The sequence below is a fragment of the Muntiacus reevesi genome, chromosome 1 (assembly GCF_963930625.1).
Source record: "Muntiacus reevesi chromosome 1, mMunRee1.1, whole genome shotgun sequence".
Classification (NCBI taxonomy): Eukaryota; Metazoa; Chordata; class Mammalia; order Artiodactyla; family Cervidae; genus Muntiacus; species Muntiacus reevesi.
In genome coordinates, this window is record NC_089249.1 from 170,069,466 (window position 1) to 170,085,752 (window position 16,287).

Consider the following 16,287-nt stretch of genomic DNA (forward strand, 5'->3'; position numbering starts at 1 on the left):
GAACCCAAGGCTTTTTGTTTCCAAAACCCAAGCTTTTAACCTTTTCATGAAGCCACTTTCAGAATACACCATGCATCACAAATGGTAGGTTGGTAAGTGTTGTCTTTTTTTTTTTTCCATTTATTTTTATTAGTTGAAAGCTAATTACTTTACAATATTGTAGTGGTTTTTGCCATACATTGACATGAATCAGCCATGGATTTACATGTGTTCCCCATCCCGATCCCCCCTCCTGCCTCCCTCCCCATCCCATCCCTCTGAGTCTTCCCAGTGCACCAGCCCTGAGCACTTGTCTCATGTCTTAATCCATTTTACTCATCCATTCATTCCAAAAAATATGAAGGACTACTCGGGGTGAGTATTGAGCTAGGTGCTAGAGATAAGTGTGAAGAAAATCTCAAGGAGTCTATGGCTGGAGAAGCCACATTTACATATCATTATATCACCATTAGAGAAGGCAGTGATATTCACTAATTCAGGGATCCTCAACACCCAGGCAGGTCACAGACTGGTACAGGGCCGTGGCCTGTTAGGCACTGGGATGCACAACAGGAGGTCAGCAACAGGCGAGAGAAGGAAGCTTTCTCTGTACTTACAGCAGCTCCCGTCTCTCGCATTACCGCCTGAGCTCCACCTCTTGTCGGATCAGTGGCGGCATAATAAATGTCATGCACTCGAGTCGGCCTGAAACCACCCCCCACCCTGGTCTGTGGAAAAATGATCTTCCATGAAACCAGTCCCTGGTGCCAGAAAGTTGGACACTGTGGTTCTAATTCATTCACTAAGGATAAGCAACCAAAGGAAGAATGCTTGCCATTATCTTGAGAGCTCCAGGAGGGCCTCCTGGAGGAGGTAGTGAGTCTTAGAGTGCCTGGAGTCAGCTGGATGAGAGAACTAGACAGCATTCCAAGCACAGAGAGCTGGGTGGACAATTAATTTGCATGAATCGGTCAGTCAACCAAAAACTCTTCTCTGAGCATCAGCTGTGGGCCAGCTACAGGTCTGGGAGCCTGAGAGAGAAAGTAGGAACAAAGTCGCTCCCCTCTCTAATAAAGGTGGTGTTTTGCTGGAGTGAGGGGTTCCTGAAAATAAACAGGAAATTAGATGCCAGAGGATGCTCAGTGCTGTGGAAAAAATGAAGCAGGAACCTGGAGCGCTGGTTTGAGAGGAGGAGGGGTGGGTTCTGGGAGGTAACACTTGACTCAGGAAGTGAGCGAGCGGGTCACATGGCTCTTGGGGAAAAGCTTCCTGGGCTAAAGGTCGAGCAGATGCAGGGTCCCAGGATGGCATGAGATGGGCTTAGGCGGCATGGCTGAGCACCAGCACAGAGGGATGAGAGATAGGAGGGCAGGTCAACGGGTAGCCGGGTGGCCCTTCAGGTAGGGCTTTTGAGTTGTGGCGAGGACTTTGGCTTTTATGCTGCATAGAATGAGAAGCCAGAGAGAAACCTTTCTAAATGTCAGTAAAGAAAAACACATTACCAAGGAAAAGACAGATAAATGTGAGTGCTCATAGAAATCAAACATTTTATTCTACGTGAAAAATCTAAATGAAGCAGAAAAGCACACCACAGGTGCTTTGATTCCTCAAGGGAAGAATTAAATTTACTGAGGAAAGTTGGAAGGATGTTGAGTCTGAATGATAAGGAGATAGATGCTGAATAGGACAAGAGAGCATCTTTTGGCATCTATCAAGTAGGCAAAAACTTTTCGGTGAGATAATACACAATGTTGGTAAACATATAGTAAGACAGGCTTGCCTAGACATGGCTGTTAAAAACATCATTGGTGGGGACTTTCTTGGTAGTTCAGTGGTTGTCTCCTTGCTTCCAATGCGGGGATTGGATCCTTGGTCTGGGAACTAATCCCACATGCTGTGTGTGTGTGTGTGTGTGTGTGTGTGTGTGTGTGTGTGGTAGTTCAGTGGTTGTCTCCTGATCCCACATGCTGTGTGTGTGTGTGTGTGTGTGTGAGAGAGGTCAGTCTTGTTTGACTCTTTGTGGCCCCATGGACTGTAGCTTGCCATGCTCCTCTATCCATGGAATTTCCCAGGCAAGAATATGGGAGTGGGTTGCCATTTCCTTCTCCAGGGGATCTTTCAGACTCAGGAATGGAAGCTGCATCTCTTGTGTCTCCTGCACTGGCAGGCAGATTCTTTACCACTAGCACCACCTGGAAAGCCCCCACAGGCTGCCTAGAGTGGCCAAAAATAAATAAAATAAAAATGAAAGGGTTAAATTTAACAGAGCTTGTTGTGATAATATAAATAAATACTTTAATTTAAAAAACCAAAACATAATTAGTGCATGCATTCTTGAAAGTATTTGTGTGATCCACAGCTAAAGCCGCAGAAATATTCCTACCCTTTGACCCGGGAACCTGCATTTTTGGCAGTCTGTGCATCTATCTAGGGAAGTTGTCCAAAAACAAATGCATGTTCTCCAGGATTGTCCTTGAAGCCCAAGCAGGTCTTGGCTATGTCTGGTAGCTGCGTTGACTAGGAGGAGGTAGGGTTGGGAGAAGGCAACCCATGCTTCTTGCTGAGAAAGAGAAGCATGATCTCCTTGGATGAAAGTCCATAGCAGTGGTCCTGTCTCTAGAGCAGGTCACCAGGAGTGAAGAAGATGTAGTCCTTTCCTTGGATGAAGTTCAGCATCTTCTAGACGTGAAGGCCCTTTTGCCATGCCCTCCCACTCTACTAGCCTATCCATCTGGAGTCGCCACTGTGGGTTATAACTTTGTCAGCTCACTAACCAATGTTTAACTCCAGGGAAACTTCCAAATGAGTCTGGCTTCCAGCCCTGTCTAACCAGCTCCAGAAGCGCCTGCCACAGAAGTCAGCCTGTCTCCTATGGATGACAACCCCCATCCCTGAAACCGAAGCTGGATGCAGTTACCGCATAAGTGAACATTCGTTCTGGGACTCTGGCCATGGAAAAGCATTTTCCACTGCACTGACCAGCATGCTGTCACCAGATTTTACTAAGAGACCAGGTCTTATTTATAATGGAAAAAATTATCCAGAAACAATTTCAGTGTTTGAGACTAGGAGAATGGTTGAGTAAATTCTAGTATAACTATATACTGGAATGTGGCACATCCATTTAAAATGCTGTTGGTGAACAGATTCAATATCTTGGGGGAAAAGCTCATGTTATAATGTTTACTGAATTGTTGCAAAAGAAAACCGAGAAATGACCTGAATGGCCATCAGCAGGGGAGTGGTTGAATATATTGAGATACATCCAGGCTGTGGAATATTACACATTTATATAAAAAATCAGTTAGATACGGATCTACTGACCTGGAAGATGTCCCCGATGTATTGTTAAATGAGAAAGCAGGTTGCAGAGAAATGAACACAACTACGATTTCGTTTTTAAAACAAAATAATAAAAATTCTCTCGGAATGTGTCCATTTGTTTGCATGAGGGATGAGAAGGTTGTAGAGAGAGTTACCTGCCTGTTAACTTTGGTAGCTTTGGGGTGGGTAGAAAGGAGAGCGATTGGGGGCCTTTTTGTCTTCACATATCTTGGTGTTGCATTTATGCATAGCCATGCATATTACAAGTGACACTGACTTCTGTAACTAAAGATTGAAGAATAATTCACTGAAAAAAAGAGCCCACAGAATTAAATATACAGTACTATCTCAATGATGTGAAATATGCATGGAAAAATCTAGCAAAAGAAAGAAAATATTAACAACAGTTGCCTCTGAGAGGAAGGTGAGATGGTGATGTTTCCTCTTTTTAAATCCCTGTCTCTAGTTTCCAAGTTTTCTATAATGAGCAAAAGGTATGGGGCTTCCCTGGTGCCTCAGACAGTAAAGAATCTGCCTGCAGTGCAGGAGACCTGGGTTTGATCCCTGGGGTAGGGAAGATGCTCTGGAGAAGGGGAATGGCTCCCCACTCCAATGTTCTTGCCTGAAGAATTCTATGGACAGAGGAGTTTGATGAGCTATGGTCTATGGGTTCGCAAAGAGTCAGAGATGACTGAGCAACTAACACGTACATACATTATTATACATTGTTGTTTAAATGTAATGGCCCCTGCCTTCTCACCAGCTGGTCTTGCCTTTACTTATTACAGTCTAGCCTCTGTCCCTTGTGTCACCTGCCACCTGTCTTTGCTGAAATTCATGTACCCATTCAGCAAATGCTTATTGAATTCTAGGCACTGGGGGGTGCAGCAGAAACCAAGACAGAGCGCCCACTCTCAGCATCCGTACTTCCAGAGGGACCATTTAGACATCAAACCGAGTGACCTCCTCCCAGACCCTCACCTCAGTTTCTCTGCGATGCTCCATATACTGAGTCACCTTCTTTCTATCTAGGCCTGCCCTCTGGTTCTCGTCCCACCATTCTGCCTGCCCCCCTGCCTCCCACTCTGTCACCTCTCTTGTCCCCATGCATGAAAAGTGTTCCCACGGGCTCTGTTCTGAACCTCTCCCCCCAACCCCCGATTTCTTTCTCCGCCACAGGACGTGTTGATCATATGCAAATTCTGAACTAGAAACTGTAGACCCACACAGGTCTGAGTGGGATGCTGGGGATAGTAGTGAAGGATGGTTTCAGTGGTTGTCTGGGACACAAATGAGGGTGGTCCTCAACGTGTGACCCCTGTGGGGTCTATACTCGAGGACCGTTCTGTGCACCCTTGTAGCACAGTACTGCCACGTGAAAGTATTTGCTTATGTTTGGTTTGTGATCCAGGCCCCATGACCCATCACAGGGTCTAACCTAGAGGAATGAATGAATGAGTGACGTAGTGCAAGGACATCACAGACAGGTTTTAGAGGGGTGAGCCGAGTAGATCTGGTGCCCGTGGGGTGAAATTCAGGAACGTGAACCAAGGGAAAGTTGCAGAGCTAGGAGCTTTATTTCATTATTATTGGAGCTGAATATTTTTCTGGTTTCTGGGCCGCTTATGTCTTCCTTGCAAACTAACTTATTCAAGACCCTATCCAACTTTTCAACTACAGTGCTTGTTGTTTTTCTGCTGGTTAGTTAGTAATAGTTCTTTCTGTATTAAATATATTACTTTTCTGTCTTTTTCTGTGGCTTTTGCTTTTGTTTCTATTTTTGACCTACACATACTTTTTGTATAAACTATCAATCTTGTAGTATCTTCCACAGCTCTTACATTCAGAAAAATCAGTCAGATAATTATTTGTGCACATTTCCTTCTAATTAGTTTTTTACTTTTTTTTAAAAAAAAAACTTAGTTTGCTATATGGTATGAATTGAGATAACTTAATTCTTTTCTCAAACATTTAATTAGTTGACCTTGTAAAATGATTTTCTTTTCTCATTGATTTTTAATGCTGTCTTATACATATTTTAATTTCTATGTCTATTTAAGGCTATTCCTATAATGCCATTACATGTTCTGCCTGTCCACTCTTGGGCCACCTTCACGCTATTTTCATAAGCATCATTTGGTGATTCTGTTTAGTATCTTGTAGAATGAGAATACTGCTTTTTTATACCTTTTCAAAAAATATCCATTGTCTGTGACTGTCTATTTCTTCCAGTTAAACTTAGGTATCTTTTTTTTACTAAATTTAAAGCAGGTCATTGGGCTTTTGATCAAAATTGCATTAAGCTTATAAATTAACTTTTCAAAAGGTTAATATTCCAAATTAACCTTTCAGAAGTTAGTCTTCCACTCAAGATTACATATGTCTCTCCAATTATTCAAATTTTTTTTGTCCTTCTCTAAAAGTTATTTTTGTACAGGGACTGCCCATTTAAGTTTATTTCCATTCACTATATGCATTTTGTAGTTATCATAAATAAGACCTTGTTTCTTTATTTTTTATCTGTCACTGACATATGGAAATGTCATTGATTTCGTTCACTTATTTTGTGTTTGGCTACTTTATTGAAATTTTTTATTAGTTCTAATAGCTTTCTAATTGATTCTCCTGGGTTTTCTGGGTATATTAATACATCATCTGCAAGCCATATTTTTGCTTGCTCTTTTTTCATTTCTTTTTCTTGCCTCATATGGATTAGCTCTTCTAATAAGGCATGAAATCTCGGAGGTGATAGTAGCATTTTTATCTCATTCCTGATCTTACTCAGATGTTTCACTGTAAGTAGGATGTAGGTTATTATTTTAAAATGGATGCTCTGTAATGCTAAGGAAGTAGCCTTTCTCCTACTTCTAAATGCTTACTTTAATCAGGGTTACATGTCTAATTTTATTAAATGTTCATTTAGCATTTATTCAGAAGACTTTTGCTTTTTTTCCCCCTTTAAAATGAGATACTTTGTGTTATCCCTCTTTTGTATTAAAAGAGATTTTTCAATATTAAAGTCATTTTAGAGATTAACTGCCCTTTGTTAGTTAATCCCTAAAGTGGCCTTTAAAAAAAATTAGTGTTGAGTTAATTTATCAGCATTATATTGGATTGGCCAAAAAGTTTGTTTGGGTTTTTCATGTTATAGAAAAATCCAAATGAACTTTTTCATTAACTCAGTATTTGAGACAGTGGACCTGGAGTGGACTGCTGACATTTAAATCCCGTCTCTGAGTAATGGGGTGACTTGGGCTCCCTTCTTTCATTTCTCTTTGCTTTAGTTCTTCATCTGTAAAATGGAGATGATATGTACAGTATCTACCTTCTAGGACTGTTGTGAGGATTAAACAAGTTAGTATGTGTAAAGTTCTCAGAGGAGTGTCTAACCAAACACTCACTAAATACAATCACCATATTAAATTATTGAGAACTTAACATGTGTCTGGCACCGAGCTTGGGGTATGGATTCAAATATGGGAAAACTCAAGTAAGGTCTGTCTTATGAAGCTTACAGCCTGGCAAGGAGACGGATACTTATGAATGTGTCACATGGGAGCATGGGCTTTGCTTCTGTGATAAGTGCTGCCAAGAAGAGGTGGTGGTGTCAGGAAAGCATATCATAGAGGGTTTGAACTAGTCAAGGAGAGACCCTTGACTGGGAGCTGAAAGAAAATATGCCAGGGAGGAGGGGAAGAGTATTCTAGGAAGAGAGGACAGCATATGCAAAGGTCCTGTGGCTGAGCGGTGAGAGTGTGGTCAGTGCAAAGGACTGGGAAGGGTGGAGCGTTTGTTTTCTGCCAGATGTGTTGAGAATATAATTGAGACATACCACCATGTACATTTAAGGCATGTGGCATGATGATTTGATAGATGTATGTTGTGAAATCATTACCACATAAGTTCAGCTAATGTCCATTTTCTCATACAGAATAACAAGAAAAGGAGAAAACAAGAAAGGGGAAATAAAGAGCTGTTCTCTTTGTGATGAGAACTCTTAGGATCTACTCTTTTAACAATTTACCTGTATATCTTACAGCAGTGTTAGCATAGTCATCCTGTTGTACATCACATCCCTTGTAGTTATTTATTTTATAAGCAGAAGTTTGTGCTTTTTGACCACCTTCCTACAATTTCCCTTCCCCACCCCATGCCTCTGATAACCACAAGTCTAATCTGTTTTCCTATGAATTTGTTTTTTGGAGGGGTTTGTTTGTTTCTTTAGATTCCACATATAAGTAATAGCATACAGTATGTATCTTTTTCTTTCTGACTTACTTCATTTAGTATAATGCCTTCAAGGTCCATTCATGTTGTTGCAAATGTTAGCATTTCCTTATTTTAATGGCTGAGTAATATTCCTCCACAGAGGATGAGATGGTTGGATGGCATCACTGACTCAGTGGACATGACTTTGGGTAAACTCCGGGAGCTGGTGATGGACAGGGAGGCTTGGAGTGCTGCATACTCATGGGGGCAAAGAGTCGGACATGACTGAGCGACTGGACTGAACTGAACTGAACTGAATATTCCTCTGTGTATATCTCACAAATGATTTATCCATTCTTCCATCGATGGACATTTAGATTGTTTCCATGTCTTTTTTATTGTAAGTAATGCTTCTATGAACGTGGAGGTACAGATATCTTCTCGAGTTAGTGCTTTTGATACATTTGGATGTATTCCCAGAAGTGGAATTGCTGCCTCATGTGGTAGTTCTAATCTTAATTTTTTGAGGATCCTTCATACTGTTTTCCGTAGTGGCTGTACCAATTTACATTCCCACCAACAGTGCACACAGGCTTTCTTTTCTCTATGTCCCTGCCAGTATTTGTCATCTTTTATCTTTTTGATGATGGTCATTCTAACAGGTATGAAGTGATACGTCATTGTGGTTTCAATTTGCATTTCCTTAATGACTAGTGATGTTGAGCATCTTTTCAAGTACCTGTTGGCCTTCTGTATACATATCTTCTTTGGAAAAATATCTATTCAAGTTCTTTAGAGGGGTGGGATTTGGCTGGAAAGCTAGTGGATACAAGGCTAAGAGGTCATTAAGGGTCAAACCATGCAGAGACCCTCATAGGGCTACAAGTAATTTTTCTTTACTGAAGAACAGTGATGAGTTATGAGAGGTTTGATGTTGGTGAGGGGAAGGGGAGGTGACCTGATTTGATTTCTCTTTCGAAAAGATGTCCCCAGCTGTAGTGTAAATGTTGAACCAGGGTACATGTGGTTGACCAGTTAGGAGGTGGTTATTATGGCGGTCTAGGGGAGAGATGCTGTGGGGTCAAGGGAAATGGAGATAGAGACAGGGCGATAGGTTGTCCATGGGGCTGTGAGGAAGAGGAAAGCGTCAGGAAAGGGTGGGTGGAGGACATCACGAGCCTGCATCTCCCAAAGGAGACGTCAGGTCTGGAGCTCAGAGGGAGGTCTGACATGGAGTGTGAAGCTGTGAGTCATCAGTGCACAAGAGGGAAAATCCTCTAGAACAGACAGAAAGGAGGAGAGACCCCAACACGGACCCTGGAAAGGAGCCGGAGAAAGCTCGGTGGGGGCGAGGATGGCAAGTGAGTGATGTGGGCGGAAGCTGGAGACCACACTGTTCAAAGCGTCATTGCATCACCAGGGCTCCAGGTAGATGAGCTCCGCATCCAAACCCTCATGAGCCAGGCCCCCCAGGCGCTGCTCATGCTCCGTGTAGTCTGAGATGCTTTGGTCTGAGAGGGGCATTTCCAGGAGGGAGGGGTGAGCCACAGTGTTAGAGGCAGCTGAGAGAGAGGTCCGTTGAAATGAGGACTAAAGAGTATCCTCTGGACCCATCGGTGACTTTAGTGGATCTGTTCGGGTGGTTCAATAGGATCAGAAGATAGGAAGGAAATGGAGACAGAAAGAATAGACAGATTGCGTTTCCTAAAAATTAGGCTGTGACGGAGAAGAGAGAGACAAGGCTGGAGGGAGAAGAGGAGCGGAATGGGGAGTTGCTTTCTTAGTTGCAGATTCTTGAGCACATTTGAAACAGGGAAGTTCCGGTGGAGAGGAGAAAACTGAACACATGTAATATACTTGAGAGAGAAGCATACATAAGGTTCGTGAAGATTAGGGAGAGCTAGGATGCAAAGGGCACTAGGAGAATGTCTTTAGATGGAAGGAGGGCTGGTTCATCTGCAGGAGGCAGAAAGACCACATGGGGTGGGCTGGATGGGTGGGGTGGAATCGGGAAGAAAACGGGATCCCCACTGATGGTTTTTATTTTCTGTGGAGATGGGAAGAGAGGGTGGGAGCTGAGCGGAGGGACTGGAGGGTCAAAGGACCATGGAAAATGGAGAACATTTGAAATCATCTTTCTGGCATTTAGTGTTGTAAAGAGGAAGTTCTGTCTGGTCTGCTGGCTTTTAGTTCAGACTCTCTGAGCCTTGTTTCCTGCCTCACAGAACCGTTCTGGGGCTTGAGTCCAGCAATGCTCATTTTGTCAGCTGGACAGGGCACAGTACAAGCTAGCTTGCACTCGGGGTCAGTCACCCCACTCCCCTCCCTCTGCGGCGAGCATGGACTGATCTGGAGGGAGCACCTGGAAAGGGGGTTTCATGATCATCTAACACGTTGCGCCCATCCCTCTGGCAGAGTCTCAGAGTTCCTCTGGCCATACTGAACGGCTCCCTTTCTCTCTCCCAGGCCAGAACTGCACCTTCCAACTGCACGGCCCCAATGGCACCGTGGAGAGCCCGGGGTTCCCGTATGGCTACCCCAATTACGCCAACTGCACGTGGACCATCACCGCAGAGGACCAGCACCGGATCCAGCTTGTGTTCCAGTCCTTTGCCCTGGAGGAGGACTTTGACGTCCTGTCCGTGTTTGATGGGCCACCCCAGCCAGAGAACCTGCGAACCAGGTACCACCCCCTCCTGCCCGTGGCCAACAGCTGGGCCTGAGCCAAGCTGACGGGGGAAGAACCAGGCAGGGTGAACGGTAGTCAACAAAGACCTCTGTTCTTATGAGGCCTGCCCTCAATTTCTCTTTCTTTATAGTCCCCAGTTCCTTTCTCCCACTTAGAGGTTCCCAATAGGCAGATGGATGAGTAGGGCATTTGGGAAGACTAGATAGAAAACATAGAGAGCAATTCAAGTCTTCCTGTTGAAACTGATTTTGCATGCATATGCAAGACATACATCCCTTGGACCCAGCAGTTATGAGTTGAAGGCCAGTAGCGACTGTGTCTTGCATCCTGTGTTGGAAAACCATCAATACTTTGTTGGAAATGGCCTTGGATTTGTGTAACTTTGACTCTGGGTATAGAATGGAGAATTTAAGAAGTTCCCACTTTTTTAGACCCAATCACAGGTGATGGAAGAGAAAACTATGGTGAGGACGAGACCGCTTTCTGGTACTCCTGAGCTGGTTCCCGAGGGGAGAGTTCACATCAAGGAGGGAGACAGGGAGGGAGAGTACCACCTCTGCAGAAAGAGCAGACTTTGGTGGCACAGAGGTCGAGGCCCCACAGTCATAGCTTTCCAGGTTTCGTTGACCTGGTGGCCAGCCGTGCTCCCTCACAAGACTCCTCCTGCTTCTGCCCAAAGGACATGGGCTCCCAGGGAGACAGAGAATCAATGGCATGCCAGCCAAGCCCCGGGGAGGTCAGGATGCTAATTGGAAGTGCAAGGATGCGAGGTTCCCTGCCAAGTCCCTAACCTCAAGGCTTTGTTTAAGATGCTCTTGGAGAAGAGTCACAGGCAGCATCCCCAGGACAGTGCCAGCCCTCTTGCTCACTCCCAGCCCTCTCAGGGCAGTGCAGAGGTGAGGCCACCAGGCCTGCCACAGGGGTGGGCCTCGGGGGCTCCCCTGACTCAGGGTCCTTTCTGGTGAGACCAGGCTTGTCCATCCGCCCTTGACATTCCACAGGGGTTAGCACACAGTATGTGTTCGCTGAACTTGGGTGAAGAGACTGGCGTCCTCTCCACTCATTCATTCCACAAATATTTCATGAGCACCTACCATGTTCCAGGCACTGGCCCTAGTGCTGGGGACACAGCCGTGGGCAAAGCAAAGCCTCTGTCTTTGTGGAGGTTACCTGCTGATCGCAGGGGTCGGGGGCAAAGGGTAGGTAGGCCTGGACTTGAATGTGTGAGTTTAGAGTTCAAGGACATCGGGTGGGGCTGGAGATATAGAATTAGAAGACTGGGACTGGACGGAGCTGCAAACCGGGAGCCTGGACTATTGGATGCTGAGCTCAGGTGATCCCATCGGTGGGGCACCCACAGACTCTCAGGGAAGGTTTGAAAGATGGTCAGATCGGGAATTTCCCTGGCAGTTCAGTGGCTAAGACTCTGCCCTCCCAGTGCAGGAGATCTGGGTTTGATCCCTGGTTGGGGACCAAGATCCCACATGCCACAGCTGGAGATCCTGCATGCTGCAACTAAGACCCAGTGCAGCCAAACAAATAAATAAAAACAAATAAATATTAAAAAGTTAAAAAAGAAGAAAATCCAATCAGGCCAATGGAGTGGTTGCTTGGTATACAAATGGCTGAAGGCAGATTCAGCATCCTGAAGTTCCTCCAGCTTTCTTTACTCTTAAAACAGGATGCACTCGTGGGTGATCAAAGCTCTATTTTCTGACATTTGGGTTCTCTGGCTCTGCGAATGAAGTGTAGAAGACCCCCAGAGGTGGGGATGACTCTGGCAGGGAAGGGTAGGGGTTTCCAGGACCTAGGGGCGGTCCTGGCAAGGACCTGGATTTGTTTCCAGCCAGGGCACAGTCCTCTGACCAACCAGCATGATTGAGGAGGAGGCTCCTGGGGTACCTTGGTACCTTCACGAGGTCATCCCTGCCCTGGCTCCTCATCCGTGTTGTCATCCTCCTGTGCTCGCTTTGGTTCATTTTCACTGCATATAGTTTTCCTAGACAACTTTTCTCCCTCCACACTATCACTGTATATGGTTTTCCTAGACAACTTTTCTGGAGAAGGTTATGGCACCCCACTCCAGTACTCTTGCCTGGAAAATCCCATGGACGGAGGAGCCTGGTGGGCTGCAGTCCATGGGGACGCTAAGAGTCGGACACGACTGAGCGACTTCACTTTCACTTTTCACTTTCATGCATTGGAGAAGGAAATGGCAACCCACTCCAGTGTTCTTGCCTGGAGAATCCCAGGGACGGGGGAGCCTGGTGGGCTGCCATCTATGGGGTCGCATAGAGTCAGACACGACTGAAGTGACTTAGCAGCAGCAGCCTCAGACAACTTTTCTCCCTCCACACTATATGGGATCATACCCCCATTCTTGCATCTGGTTTGTACATTTGCATTTTCTTCTTTTTTACTCAATTAGTCTTGCCAGAAGTTTGCCTATTTTATTGGTCTTTTTAAAGTTCCAACTCTAGGGCTATCAATTTTATTCCTTTCCTATTGCCCAACTTATTGATTTCTGCTTTTATCTTTCTTCATCTTTCTCTCCCACTTACCTTAGGCTGGTGTTGCTCTTTTGTTGTTTTCGTGCATTGAATTAGTTCCGTTACTTCTTGTCTGATATTAAAACCATTAAGAGACATTTTTCCCTAAGCACAACTTTGACCATATTCTATAAATTTTGATGGATAGTTGTTATTTTAGAAATAGTCTCTAATTGCAGTTTTGTTCCTTCCTTGACTCTAGGGTTTTTTTTCCCGTCAAAATTTCCAAGTAATATTTTTATACTTAAGTTATTATCAAATTATACTGCTTTATGTTCAGATTATGGTTTCTATTTTAGAGAATTTTTTACTTTTTTCTCTCAGTATAAGATCATTTTAGGTAAACATTCTGAGTATTTGAAAGGAACATGTATTCTATGGTATTCTATGGTGGAAGGCTGAAGAAATTCATGTTATTAATATTGCTTAATTTTTCTGATTTCTTATTTATTGCCTAAGTGCAACTGATTCTCTTAACATTTTCACTGTTTTTTTTAAATCAGTTTCTCCTTTTATTTCTGTTTTTATTTTGATTATTTATTTCTAAGTTTATATATTTTGATGTATACTCTTTGGCATGTCAGTATTTTTAAGTAGCAGATATTCAGAGTCAATTATAATTCTCCCAATATAAAAGTTATATTTATCCCCCCTTTTTGCCTTAAATTCTACTGTGATACAAGTATTGCCACTTGTTTTATTTTAGGTTTGCATTTATCAGCCATCTGCCAATTCCTCTATTTTAATATTTCTATATCATTGTTTTACGTATCTCTTAGATTTTTGTTTTTAAATCTTTCATAAGAATTTTTATTCTTTAACAGAAAAGTTTAATTCACTCACACTTTTTGTTGATAACTGTTTTATTTGTTCTTGTATAATATCTAATACTTCTGTTTTTAAACTTCCTTACTATCTTTTCCGTTTCTCCATCTTTAAGCACAAGTTTTCTTTGCCTTGTGTCTGATTTTTATCCCACTAATGGATAAAGGTACTTCTTGAGAACACATTTTAAGCTGTGTTTCTCTGTCACCGTCTTGTCTAGTGAGCTAGTGAGCCTTTTCTTAGGTCTCACCGGCACTACATCTTGTAGGAATTCCTTAGAGTTTGCAGCACGTGGGTGTCTGTCTCTTTTTCCTAGCTTCCACGTGGAGGTATATAGTCTTTCTTTTCATATACCTTGGACTATTTCCTTGACAACTTAGGAGGTCAGACTGAAGGACAGTTTAACATATTGTCTTGGCTCTCCATCTTGAACTGGAAATCTCTTAAGATTTTTATTCTTTTTGATTTGCTATTGTGAATAGAATTATTTTATTTTTGGATGATTCATTGTTAATGTATAGAAGTACAATTGATGTTTGTATATTGATCTTGTATCCCATGACCTTGCTGATAGCTTTTTTTTTTTAATAATTGTGGATAAAAACAGTTTTAGTTTTTCCTTTTCAATCTGAATGCTATTTATTTATTTATGCTTAATTGCATTAGATAGAATGTTGAACACATCCAATATTCAATACAATATTGAATAGAAGTGGTGAGGGTGGACATCCCTACCTTGTTCTTGATCTTAAAATAGTCTACCTTTCATCTTTTAAGTGTGATATTGGCTGTAGGTATTTGGTAGATGCCCTTCAAATGAAGGTCTTTACATGGAGCGTTTTGGCATGGTCTGGCTGCAGTGTGGAAAATGCATTGGTTTGGCGGCCAGACTGGTGACATCCAGGTCGGGCAAGAGACGATGGTAACCTGAGCTAGAATAATGAATAGAAAAGAAGGCATGGGTTTGTATGATGCTACGGGAAAGTGTGGTCCTCAGAGTTAAGGGTGGGTTTGTAGGGATTGTATAGTGGGAGTATGAAAAAGGAAGGGGTAGAGGATATCTCTGCAGTGTCTGGTTCGGACGCAGAAAGCAAGCCAGATCAGCCTAATGCGAAATCCAGTCTCCAGAAAAATGTGTTCTCGTGGCATCCCGGGAGAAGTGAGGATTTTTTGTGCATTGTTTGTCTTCATTCGTCTAGCAGAGCAGTGAGGTCACCTCTCTCACTGTGTTTTCCTGGGAGACAGAGGGTTCAGTGGTGACAGGCCCAGATTTATGCCCAGCTGGCCTCTACATTTATTTCTGCCATGACTGGGGCCAGGTTTGGCTTCTCTGAGCCTCACCTACAAAGTGGTGGCGACACTGACCCGCCTCACAGGGTCATTGTATGTGAATCACCTGCTGTAGATCGGTAGTGCCCATACACATTATTTGCACCCTTCTTGGCCTTCTGCTCTTAGGAACTCAGACTGTGCTAGAGCACTTTGGTGCCTGTCTTGACAATTCCTCTGTGGCCCACCCATTAGACTGTTTACACGGGGGGCTGCAGATGTGGAGGATGGACATTGAAGGAGAGACTGGGCTCAAGGGAAGTCACTCGTTGTGGGTGGCATTGCTGATCCCACGGTGGCCCGGCAGTGGGCCTGGGGGACTGGCAAGAAGCCTGCAGCACAGTTCTCTCTGCGTTGCTTGGGGTTTTCTGTCTCAGGTTTGACAGGTGTAAGTTTCGTAATTCTGCCCTTTGTGCATTTTAATGCATTTCTCTTTTCTTCCCTTACTTTCTCTCAATCCTTTTCACTCTGTTTATGGATGCATTCCAGCAAAAGGCTGGAGTCACCTTCCCACCCCAATTCTGAATCCTCTTTATACTTGTCTTTCTCTAGCTGCTAGCTCATGCGTTGTGTTGTGAGCAGCAAACTTCCCTCTTGGTTAGAGTCAAGTTCCTGGAGGCTGGGAATCAAGCCTTCTACCACATTTGGCTGTGGCCAAGACATGCAGTAAAATATGTATCTTGCGCATGCAAAAAGTGAATTCCAGCTTCTTGCTAGCTGCTTGGCATAGACAGGTCACTTTGACTCTCATCCTCAGTATTCACATTCATGAAGTAAGTGTATCGGTATCTACTTCGTAGGTTGGTTGATAAGGATTTCATTAAATAATGTGTGTAAACTGCTTTAAATTGTGATGAGATGTAAACAAAAGAAATACTTGTATGTTGGTAGAAAAAAATTAGAAAATACAACTAAGCAAACACAGACACACAAACCCAATAAATGTGTAGGACACGAGGTAGAACAGTGATTCTCAACTGAAGGTGATTTGGACCCCAAGGGAACATTTGGCAGTGCCTGGAGACATCTCTGGTTGTTATAGCTGGAGTATCAAGGCCAGAGATACTGTTAAGGGCTACCATGCACAAGGCAGCCACAAATGCCAGTGGTGTTGAGGCTGAGAAATCCCAAGGTAGGCGTTTAAGCGGGAGTTAAGGCTTTTAGCATCAGACGTACGTGGGTGTGAATCCTCTTTCTGTGTCAGTGATGTTGGGCAAGTAAGTCAACCCGTCTGGGCCTCAGTTTCCTCCTCTGCAAAATGGGGAACTCTAAAGTGATGCTATGTACTGACAGCTGCTCCTAGCATCACTAATGAAGAGGTGCCAGTAGGCACACCGCACACAGCTTGTTCTATATGCAGATGTCATTCATCTCCCAACAACT

At 43.7% G+C, this 16,287-nt stretch overlaps 1 protein-coding gene across 1 annotated transcript in view; it reads left to right on the top strand.

The window, feature by feature from the left end:
• CSMD2 (CUB and Sushi multiple domains 2) overlaps positions 1-16,287 on the top strand; it is a 677,437-nt gene that overhangs the window by 55,770 nt on the left and 605,380 nt on the right. The window contains exon 2 of the mRNA XM_065930495.1: positions 9,979-10,195. Coding sequence (XP_065786567.1) covers positions 9,979-10,195 — 217 coding nt within the window. The remainder of the gene's footprint in view (positions 1-9,978; positions 10,196-16,287) is intronic.